Source organism: Equus asinus, chromosome 20 (genome assembly GCF_041296235.1).
Source record: "Equus asinus isolate D_3611 breed Donkey chromosome 20, EquAss-T2T_v2, whole genome shotgun sequence".
Lineage (NCBI taxonomy): Eukaryota > Metazoa > Chordata > Mammalia > Perissodactyla > Equidae > Equus > Equus asinus.
In genome coordinates, this window is record NC_091809.1 from 20,676,500 (window position 1) to 20,688,979 (window position 12,480).

General features: G+C 37.4%; 1 protein-coding gene across 1 annotated transcript; it reads right to left on the minus strand.

Annotated features, from left to right (window-relative positions):
• Positions 1-2,886: 2,886 nt before the first annotated feature.
• LOC106827790 (olfactory receptor 7E178-like) lies at positions 2,887-3,816 on the minus strand. The gene has a single exon (XM_014835854.3). The coding sequence runs from the start codon at positions 3,814-3,816 to the stop codon at positions 2,887-2,889; it is 930 nt and encodes a 309-aa protein (XP_014691340.3).
• Positions 3,817-12,480: the final 8,664 nt, after the last annotated feature.

Here is a 12,480-nt window from a genome sequence, read left to right on the forward strand (position 1 = left end):
AGGTCTCTCACTGGAAAATCTGAACAGCTATATGTCGGTGGATTTTGACAGTGGAAAGAATGAGAATTAAGTAGTGTGTCTGCCAAGATGAAGTTAAAGCACCTTCAACTAGTTGGTGTCATCTCTTTATTCTAATGGACAAGCCTTGGAATGTTCCTCAGTTCTTCAGAAACCTTCTCTTCCTGGAAGGGCAGAATATCCTCAGTGTTAAACCATGAGGTTATCCCCACACTCAGTGCCTTCAAAATCTAATGAACAGAAGAATCTAGGGGCTGTGACCAAACTAGTGACATAATTGGGGTGGAGAGTGCTTGTGACTGGACAACTGTCTCTAGCAACTTGAGGAGGAGATTTTTCAGGAGGATGACAGAGGCCAAATTAATTACTAGTCTTAAATCATACTTTATTTACACCCTAGGGTGTTAATATTTTTAAATAAACTTTTTTGAAGTATAATATACATGCAGATATTATTTCAAACCCTGGACCCCCTTTCTATAAAACATCTCTGAATTTGGGTTTCCAGATTCATTAAGATTTTCTATGGGGATCTCCCTGATGCCCCTCAATTTTTATTGTCCATCTCCTGTCTTTGAATTTTCCCATGATGGAGACCAGCATTGGGTTTGTGATTCACAGACCATCATTGACTATTCAAATAATTATCTTGGAATAGTTATTTGTTTATTTGTTATTTGTCTTTAAAATCTTCTCAAATTAATTTTGTTAGTAAACAAGTTGTCCCAAGTTGAGTTCTTTGTGAAGCCAACTCTGAGACAGTGATTAACATGAGGATGTGTAAGAGGCAGACCTCCTGAATTCCACACCTGTGGAAAGGTAGATGTGTAGTAAGTAATTCATCCTCACCTAAAAAGAGTAATGGCCTTTGTCCCAGTTCCAGGGAGCTAACATTTAAACCCTTGAAATTTCCCTAGTGTTAGGAGTGATTGGTTATTCATGGTGGGCTCCCATCCTGTGGATCATACGTGATATTTTATGCTAATGAAATGACTCAGGATAGAAACTGGTCATGCAGAAAATTCCAATCATGTGATTAAAGCATTGCAGTTTTCGGCAAATTGATATCAGCCCAGCCTCTGGGGAGGGAGTCTGGAAATCAAGTTCAACTATATGGACAATAATTCAACTAATCATGTCTATATAATGAAGCCTCAATAAAAATTCTGGACATTGAAGCTCAGGTGAGATACCTGGTTGGCAATATTCTTTGAGTATTGTCACACATTGTAGACAGGAAGAGGTAATAGGTCTGGTGTCTGGACTCCATGGGGAAAGGACAAGAAGCTTTACATATGGAGGCCCTCCGTACATATGTGCCCTATGTGTACCTTCCTTTAGATAATTCTAATTTGTATCATTTTGCTATAAAAAAACTGTCATCATAAGTCCAATGGTTTCCTGAGTTCTGTGAGCCAATCCAGTCCATTATCAAATCTGTGGGAGTCCCCACAGTTTGAATCATTCTAGCAAAATATTGAATGTGAGGGAGTCCCTGAAAATGTAGCCAACTGGTCTGAAGTGAGGGCAGTCCAGTGGGACTGTTCCCTCAGACTTTACAGTTTGGCAAACTCTTTGTAGCAAGCAAGAACAGTGGAAAAAGTCAAGCCAAGTTGAAGCCTTTCAAAGGCCTCCAAAAACCACCAGGGAGCTCTGGAGCTAGGATAATCCCTTGGAGTCAGCTGGAATTAGGGCCAAAGGGCTAAATGTTTACACCTGCATTGAAGAGTCATCAGGAATGGTCTGCCCAAGGAAGTAGGCATGACCTTATTTAAGGTGACTTCCTGCAACTGAGACAGATCCCTATAGGGCTTGATTGCTGAGGGCTGAGTAACATACCCACCATGTGGAGTAACATGTTCCTCGTTTCTGACAGGAGATCATTTTATTATTATTGTGGTAAAATAACATAAAATTTACCATCTTAACGATTTGTAAGCGTACGGTTCTGTGGCATTAAGTACATTCACATTTTTGTGCAACCATCACCACCATCCATTTCCAGAACATTCCCATTTTCTGAATCTGAAACTCTGTCCCCTTTAGACACTAACTCCCCATTTTCCACCCCCAGTCCTTGGCAACAACCATCCTACTGTCTGTCTCTACGAATTTGAGGCACCTAGAGACCTCCTATAACTGGAGTCATACAGCACTTGTCCCTTTGTGTCTGGCTATGTTATGTGATTAGCGAGATATTAGATGAAATGGGAGGGAGAATTATCAGGGAAATTGAGAATTTCCTTTGCTCCTGTTGTCCTCTCCCATTTTCTCCTTGGGAATCATACATTCTAGTTTTCCCAGGAAAGTCTCAATTGATAATTGTTTATTCAAACTCAGTATTAATAGTGCCAAATTTAAATTTAAAAATACTACCCTGGTTTGGACAGGAAATTTAATTATCACTCTGCTTTCTCAAGAATCTGACGAAGATCATTAAGGAGCAAAAATATAGTAGATATCTTCGTCCTTAAGGTAGGGTTTAGATCCTCCTAACATATAGAAAAAAACCTTGGGAAAAGGATAGAAACAAAAAATAACAAGAAAGAGAGAGCTGTGATTATTTTTCAATGACAGAAACAAGACTGCTCGTGACCAAGAGTCTTGGGTAATGTGTCAGGAAAGTGAAAGGGTATACAGATGTGTGCCGTATAATCCTAGAGGGGCTATGACTTAAGTAGGGAGTCCAAAATAATCTCCAAGCTTTATTACAGCTACAGTAAGAGGGAAAATTGTGTAAATTGAAAGCAGAGAGCTGTATAGGTACATATACACTATATGACTGCAGACTCAGAATTTCTTGTTACACTGTTTGGTTTTGCTGCATTTTCCAGGCATATGAACCAAAAGATAGCACAAGTATTGAGATTAGGCTATTCTGCTGACAATCCTCCACAACACATTCTTGATGTGACTATTCCTCAGGCTATAGATGAAGGGGTTCAGCATAGGAGTGACCACAGTGTACATCACCGAGGCCACTGCTTCCTTCCTCAGGGAAGATGAGACACTGGAACCGAGGTACACCCCAAGGCCTGTTCCATAAAATAAGCAAACAGCTGACAGGTGAGAGCCACAGGTAGAGAAAGCCTTGTACCTCAGACCTGATGATGAGATCCTCAGTATGGAGGAAATAATTCGAGTATAAGAGTAAAGGATCCCTGTGAGTGGAACACCACCAAAGATGGTACCAATAAAATAGATTAATATGTTATTGGTGGAAGTGTCAGAACAGGCAAGTTTGAGGAGTTGAGGAGGGTCACAGAAGAAATGAGGGATTTCCACATCTGCACAGAAGGTAAGCTGTGACATCATCAAGTAGTGCAGCTGGGAGTCCAACAGACTGACGAAAAATGACACCAGGACCAACAAGCCACAGAGGTGGAAGTTCATGATGGCTGGATAGTGCAAAGGATGACAAATAGCCACAAACCGGTCATAGGCCATCACGGTCAGGAGTAGACTGTCTAAACATACAAAAAGAGAAAATGAGGACACCTGAGTTAAGCAGCCTGCATAGGTGATGGATTTGCTGTGTGTCTTGAGGTTAACCAGCATTTTGGGGACTGTAGTGGTGCTGAAACTGATGTCAGCCAAAGACAGGTTTGAAAGGAAGAAGTACATGGGGGTGTGGAGGTGGAAGTCAAAGCTGACAGTCAGGATTATGAGCAGGTTCCCAAACACGGTGACCAGGTACATGGTTAGAAAAAGCCCAAAGATTAGGGGTTGCAATTCCAGATCATCTGAGAGACCGAGGAGGTGGAATTCTAAGACACTTGTTAGATTCTGTGGTCCCATCTAGATATGACACCTTTTAAAAAAGCAGAGAGTGTTGAATAAACAAAACACAGTGAAGAGACACCCAGCCAAAGGTTAATATTTTGCATTCAAGCAATTCAAAACTATTCACACTTGAAACCTTACACCCCATTACCTTCAGAGATATTTCTCAGTTATGAACTGTCTTTAGAACTCATTCCTTACTGATGTCAGGACTATTCACCTGTTTCTACATACACTCACTTTAGAACCACTGAGCCAAGATTATTAGATAAGGAAGGACATTTGAGATAACAAATCCATGAACACAGTAAAATATCTGCACCCTACTTTCGAAGGAAAAATTAAAAATAAGAAATGTCATTCTCTTAAGAAAAAAAAGTATACAAATTAAAGGACACTAAGAAGCAGTCATGTGTACTTTATCTTATCCAAATGCAGTGCAAGAAATGTCATTAATTTGGAATGTAGCCCTAGATGAGCTAAAACACCACTAGCTAGATTCTAAATTAAAATAGAATGCTCATAATCATGTAGCATTTTATATGCCAATGATCCTCCTGGATTCCTTTTTATTTGATTGTATGACATCCATCTTCCATGGGTATAAGCGCCCACTCAAATGTGTGAGTGTCTGCTCAAAGTCTTTTCAAAATAATTCAAATGTATAAATATTTGGCCTTGATGAACTTCACATTTGATAAATAAGTTTTTGGTAAATGCACAGAGTCATATAGCATCACTGATCCAAAAGGTGGCATTAATTTACAATGCACCAATGATTAAGCAATAATTACATTTTGATGAACAATCTGCATCTATCTTTCATTTTTTGCCAGGTTATTTTTTTATCATTGCTACACAATCTCAGGGAAACATCTGAGGTTAATATCATTTTTTGCTGTTTTTGTAGTGGCTTGGTGAAAATTCTTACATATGTTTCTAATCCTAAACATTTGTGAAGCATTGTTTTTCCCTCCAATCCAACCTCTTATGAATAGTTGAGAAATTCAGAAGAAAGTCCAGGCCTGAATCCTTAATATGGCCTGCTTGTCCCAGTTTAAGAGCTTTTTAAGTCAATCCTTCCTACAAAGAGGTATTGCATTTCTCCTAAATTCAGCTCCCTGAATGCAATTGGGTCTTCATTTCTCTTATCAGGTGAAAAATGACTTAACTTGGAAACTAAAAAATACCTGCAGAAAAACGAAAATGAAAATACAATATACCAACTCTTAGGGGATGGAGCAAAAGCTGTCATAAGAGGGAAATTCATAGCAATAAGGGCCCACCTCAACAAACAAGAAAAATCTCAAATAATGAATCTTAAACTGCACCTAATAGAATTAGAAAAGGAAGAACAAACAAAGCCCAAAGTCAGCAGAAGATAGGAAATAGTAAAAATAAGAGGAGAAATAAATGAAATAGAGACTTAAAAAAAAACAGTAGAAAGGATTAATGAAACTAAAAGCTGATTCTTTGAGAAGATAGACAAAATTGACAAACCTTTCCCAGACTCATTAATAAAAAGAGAGAGAAGGCTCAAATAAAAAAATTAGAAATGAAAGAGGAGAAATTACAAAGGATACTGCAGAAATACAAAGGATTGTAAGAGAATATTATGAAAAATTATATGCCAACAAATTGGACCATCTAGAAGAAACTGATAAATTCTTAGATTCATACAGCCTCCAAAAACTGAATCAAGAAGAAAAAAAGAATCTGAATAACCAATCACAAATAAACAGATTGAAACAGTCATCAAAAACCTCCCCAAAAACAAAAGGTCAGGACCAGATGGCTTCTCTGGAGAATTCTACCAAATACTCAAAGAAGATTTAATACACATCCTTCTCAAGCTGTTGCAAAAAGATGAAGAAGATGGAATGCTTCCTAACTCATGCTATGAGGCCAACATTACCCTGATGTCAAAACCAGACAAGAACAACACAAAGAAGGAAAACTACAGGTCAATGTCACTGATGAACATAGATGCAAAAATCCTCAGCAAAATATTGACAAACTGAATACAGCAATACCTTAAAAGGATCATACACCACGATCAAGTGGGATTTATTCCAGGGATGCAGGGATGGTCCAACATCTGAAAATCAATCAGTGTGATACACCACATTAACAAAATGAGGAATAAGAATCACGTGATCATCTCAGTAGATGCAGAGACAGCATTTGACAAGATCCAACATCCATTTGTGATAAAAACTCTCAATAAAATGGATATAGAAGGAAATTACCTCAACATAATAAAGGCCATGTGTGACAAACCCACAGCCCACATCATACTTAAGGGTGAAAAACAGAAAGCCATCCCTCTGAGAACAGGAACAAGACACGGATGCCCACCCTTGCCCCTATTCAACATAGTACTGGAGGTTTTGGCCAGAGCCACTATACAAGAAAAAGAAATAAAAGGAATCCAAAATGGAAACAAAGCAGAGAAACTCTCACTATTTGCCAATGACATGATTCTATATTTAGAAAACCCTAAAGAATCCATCAGAAAACTATTAGAAATGATAAACAACTACAGCAAAGTTACAGGATACACAATCAACTTTTAAAATTCAGCTGCATTTCTATACACTAACAATCAACTAGCAGAAAGAGAAATCAAGAATACAATCCCAGTTACAATTGCAACAAAAAGGATAAAATATCTAGGCATAAACTTAACCAAAGAGGTGAAATACCTGTACACTGAAAACTATAAGACATTATTGAAAGAAATTGAAGAAGCCTTAAAAAAAATGGAAAGATATTCCATGTTCATGGGTCCAAAGAATACAAAGTTAAAATGTCCATACTACCTAAAGCAATCTACAGATTCAATGCAATCCCAGTCAGAATCCCAATGACACTCTTCATATAAATAGAACAAAGAATCCTAAAATGTATATGAAACAACAAAAGACCCCAAATGGCCAAAGCAATCCTGAGGAAAAAGAACAAAGCCGGAGGCATCATAATCCCTGACTTCAAAATATACCTCAAAGCTATAATAGTCAAAACAGCACGGTACTGGCACAAAAACAGACACATAGATCAATGGAACAGAATTGAAAGACCAGAAAGAAAATCACACATCTATGGACAGTTCATCTTCTAGAAAGGAGCCGAGAACATACAATGGAGAAAGGGAAGTCTCTTGAATAAATGGTTTTGGGAAAACTAGACAGCTACATGAAAAAGAATGAATGTAGACCATTATTTTGCACCATACACAAGAATTACCTCAAAATAAAGTAAAGACTTGAATGTAAGACCTGAAACCACAAAACTCCTAGAAGAACATATAGGCAGTACACTATTTGACATAGGTCTCAGTAGCATCTTTTCAGACACCATGTCTACTTTGGCAAGGGAAAAAAAAAGAGAAAGTTAACAAATGGGACTACATCACACTAAAAAGTTTCTACAAATCAAAGGAAACCATGAACAAAATGAAAAGACAACCCAGTAACTGAGAGAAAATATTTGCAAATCATTTATCTGACAAGGGGCTGATCTCCAAAATATATGAAGAATTCATACAACTCAACAACAAGAAAACAACTCAATCAAAGAATGGGCAGAGGATATGAACAGACATTTTTCCAAAGAAGGTGTACAGATGGCCAATATGCACATGAAAGGATGTTCAGCATCACTAATTATTAGGGAAATACAAATCAAAACTACAAAGAAATATCACCTTACACCTCTCACAATGACTGTAATTACCAAGACAAAAAACAACAAATGTTGGAGAGGTTGTGGAGAAAACGGAACCCTCATACACTGCTAGTGGAAATGCAAACTGGGGCAGCCACCATGGGAAATGGTATGGAGATTTTTCAAAAAACTGAAAACAGAAATACCATGGAATCCAGCTATCCCACTACTGGGTATTTATCCAAAGAACTTGAAATCAATGATCCAAAGAGATTTATGCACCCCTATGTTCATTGCAGCATTATTCACAATAGCCAAGACATAGAAGCAACCCAAGTGCCCTTCTACATATGAACGGATAAAAAAGATGTGGTACATATACATGGAATACTATTCAGCAATAAAAAAGACAAAATCATCACATTTGCAACAACATGGATGGATCTTGCGTGTATGATGTTAAGCAAAATAAGCCAGACAGAGAAAGACAAACATTGCATGATTTCACTCATATGTGGAAGATAACAAATACATGGATAAAGAGAAAAGATTAGCAGTTACCAGAGGGGAAGGGGGTTTGGGGGCAGGCGAAAGGGGTAAATGGGCATATATGCATGATGACAGACAAAAATTAGACTATTGGCAGTGAGTATGATGAAGACTTCAGAAACTGATAAATATCAATGTACACCCAAAATTAGATAACATTGTAAACCAACATTCTCTCAATAAAATTACTGGAAAAATGAGGTAATTTGGGGAAAACGCAAGTGTAAAAATAACAGAGAATACTATTACAAATACCTGGGTAGTTCACTCATCTGTAACATGGTTATATTAACTAAACCTACCTTAATGGGTTGCTATAAGAAATCAAAATAAATAATAATGATAAAGTGCTTAGACAGTGGTTCTCAATGCTAGTTGGTCATTATAATTACCTGTTGGTCTTTAAAAACTTACTGATGTGCTGGTTACAACCTAGAACCAATTAAAGCAGAATCTCTACATATAAATCCTTTGGTCATACTAACACATAGCTAGGATAGAAAGAACCATTGCCAGGAATGTAGTAAATGTTCCATTAATGTTAACATTTATCATTACTACCATTATTAGCTACTACTCATATTAAACATATAAATATTTAATCACACTTGCTTCAGGACTCATTTATTATTGATAAATTTAAGGGTTTTTGCTATCCCTGCGTGATTCCTTTATTTTTCACTTCAGTTGCCCAAAGGCAAACACTGTCAAGAATTTGGTGGATGTATTTTCCTGTCAATGTTTCCACAATATCAGTATTGGTTTATGTATTCATAAACAGTTTTCTTGAAAAATTACCTAAATACTATCATAATATACATGTTTCCTGAGAAGTTCTCAAATACCAAAATATTGTATTTTAAGTCTCTGTGAAGTACACACATTTATTTCAAACAACTTAATTGATTCATAGTATTACCTGAGAGATGAACATCATTTTATCTTCTAATTTCTTATTAGAATATACTTAATATTCTAGTGCCCATCTGCATATCACACAAGTGAGAATTTCCATAAGATATATGCATCAAAGTTAATTATGTAAGTTCATGTTAATTCATATAAAAATGAATACATGTGCAAATTTACTCAATTATCTACATGTATTTTTCCAATAGAAAATGTAAACAAAGTCAACTGAATACTCTTATGGTCAAGGTATAGAATCAGAAGGATCCCTCAGTCTGTCTTGCAATGGCCCTTCCGTGATAGGTCCATGTGAAAATTCCCATCTTGTATAGGGAATAATATTTCCAAATCTCAGATTTCCAAAATGGACTACAAAATGCATTACTATTCATAGAGAATTCTATGTTCTACACTATTCACAAATTAAAGGCTTGGCCCATTCCCCTTATTCACAGATGAACTCACCAAATCACAAAAGAAAGAATCTAGGCTTTGCTTCTGTTTGCTCATCTGGAACTAAAGCTGGTTTCAAAAGAAAACAATCATTCCACTCTGTTCAAGAGCACAGAGCCCAGGGATGGCAGTCAGGAGACCTTTGTCTGAGTCCCACATCTTTCACCCCCTAAATGTGGAGTGCGTGTCAATCCCCCCACTTCTCTGTGCTTGTATCCTTTAGCTAGAAATGGGGAGAATAATATCCATCTTTGGGACAGGTGTAACACCTAACAGAGGTTTGCACTTCATAAATATCCACCCATGGTTTTAAATCAGAATTAGAATCATTATTGGAATAGGGGGTTTATTGATAAAACATAATCCCAAGAAATATTTAATGATCTTTTATTCTACTATATAGCAAAGAGACAGAAGCCTATCATGTCCCAGGTAATTTGTTCATGGAATGAGTGGAATTCCGAGCAGATGTCTCAGTTCACACAATAAGATTTACTTCCCTTTCTCTTTCTCTCTCTCTCTCTCTCTTTTTTTTTTTTTTTGCTTTCATTTTTAAGAATATATCCACATGTTTTGTAATTGAGTATTATAGATTCTATTAAATGGAAATGAAAGGTCTCTCAGAAAATTTGTGACATAGATGCAACCACTGTTTTGTCTTTTGTCTCGCCCTATGTAACATCGCTGGAAGTAATGAAAGTATAGACAGGAAAGTACCCAGTGTATGGAAGTCATATTGCCTATGCTCTGTTTCTGAGAACTAAGAAAGTGTATTTTCGATATACACCAGAGGTTGTTGCTGTTCTTGTAGCCTATTTTATGCCAAGCAATGATAGTCTGTGAGGAATCAGAAATGAATGAGATTAAGTTGTTTCCCTTCAGGCATCAGAGTCTACTTGCATAAAGATGAGAATTAAATGTTCTCTCAGGATCCAGAGAAAGTCAAACTTGTAGATCACAAGATAATTTAGTTGGGTCTCTGGTGATTAGCCTTGATACTAATAAAAATGGCTAAAATTTACTTTGCCCTTACTGTAGACATCCATCACATATTTAGGCACATGTTCAATACCCTTTATATTTAAATCTTACTCAATGCAGTTGTACCAACTGGAGATCAACTCAGATGAAAACGTTAAGCCTCAGAGATACTAACAACTTTCCCAGTGTCACACAGATAATAAATGCAACAGCTAGGATTCAAAATTAAATGGGGTATCTCTGAGGACCAGGATCTGAAACTGTTCACTGTTTAACAATGATGGTTTGAGCAGATATCCAGAAAGCTATTCCAAACTTCCTAGAGTATACCTTGTAACTGTTTCATGAGTAAGAATGAAACTCAACATTTTGAATTTATGTCTCCCTTAGATCAAGAGGGAATAAATTACAAGAATGAAGGAGGAAGTGGAACAATTGAAGCAAATCTGGAAGCAGGGACAAGAAAGAGCTCTTCCCAGAATTATCGTGTGTCAACAATTTCTGTGATTCCTGCATGTAGTCTCAGTCATACTTACAATATAGCTCATGAGCCAGGGCAACCCACTGTTTTCCGTTGTGGTCTACCAGAAACACAAAGAGAAGAGCACAGTGGGTGAGGGGCTCTGCCTGTAAAGAAAGGAAGAGAAATGCCAGGATGAGTTGGCAGGAGGGAATATTGTCTAGGTGCCCTGTGAATGGAGTCTCACTGTCTGCATTGAAACCTGACTTTGATCCTTTTGACTGCAAGACATTTTTATGTAAATTATTTATGTAAAAATTACATAAAATGCTGTGCTCTTATCCTCAACTGTAGAGTGATGATAATGCTTGTTTCCCTGTTTTGGGGATAGTAATGCAGATAAGTGGTAACAGTCTAAATAAAGAACTTAGCTCAGATCCTGGTACATAGAATCCCTAACTAAAGGTCTGTAATATTGTGCTACTGTCATCATTTTCATCAGTATCATCCTCATCACCTTCTTGGTCCGTGTTCACTGCTTTGTGAACAATTCACTAGGACTCATTCCTGCTGTCATGGGGGAGATATCTACAATGGCAGAACCACTGTGGGAGAAAAGCGGAACTTTGAATGAGAGTTTTGGGATCCCCACAAGAATCACAAATATAAACTACATGGAGCTCTGAGCTGAAACTTTGCATATCATTGCCCTTCCATCTGTTTGTCCCAACTCTCCTATTTGTCCTACTGATGAAAAAACAATGTTCCTGACAGTCGCTTCTCCATCCACCATCTCTATCGTACTCACCAGGCTGCTTGGTGTCTCTGCTGGAGTATGACCAAGGAATGAGAATCTGCTGCTGGTCTCCTGCCTAGCAAGCAATGAAAGTTCATGCTCTGTCCTCAGGACTGGGAGAAAGACAGAGTTAGTCATGGGCCTCTTGATGCAGATGGTGATTCTTGGAGAAGACACAGATGTGAACCCTGCTGGAGTGAGACCAGGATCCTAAAGGGCTGGAGGCACAGGCTGAGTATTTACTCTTCTATGGCCTTGAGAGCTCAACACACAGAGCTCATAATTAGCAAAACTCGTCCCTGTTATCCCATTCTCTGAGGACTTGCTATTATTAATGGAAGAGGAAAAGGGAAAAGTGAATTATTTGAAAGAGTCCTCTTTTCAGGAGGAAGCTTACCCATACTCCTCACTTCTGACTTCCAAGTTGCAGGGATTTTATAAATTCAGATGATTTTTTTCAATTAAAAAAAGCAACACGTGACTTGTATGTCCGCAAATTCATTGAGTTCATCATGCTATGTTGGGAGAATTATGTCTTCTTTACCAAGAACCTAATGCAGTTTCCATTAATTTATATCTTTAAGGAGAATTTCCCATGTGTTTTTCTATATTCCTGCTTTGGGGTTTGGGGTTTTATGTTTAGAGATGTATGTTTTTGCTATTTTGAATGACAGCCGATGTTTTAATTTTTCTGTAGAATTTATGTATGTTACATTATGTATGGGACATTAAATAACTATTTTGACACACATTAAATTGACAATTTGCTTAAATACTACAGGAGGTTTCTCAGATGTCTGCATTTTGCATATAGGGCTGTGGTGATCTCAGGGCTTGACTAGAAGAGGACCTGATTCCAAGGTCA

What these genes read in the sequence shown, in the direction of transcription:
- LOC106827790 (XM_014835854.3), bottom strand. Translation starts at nt 3,816, where the DNA reads ATGGGACCACAGAATCTAACAAGTGTCTTAGAATTCCACCTCCTCGGT.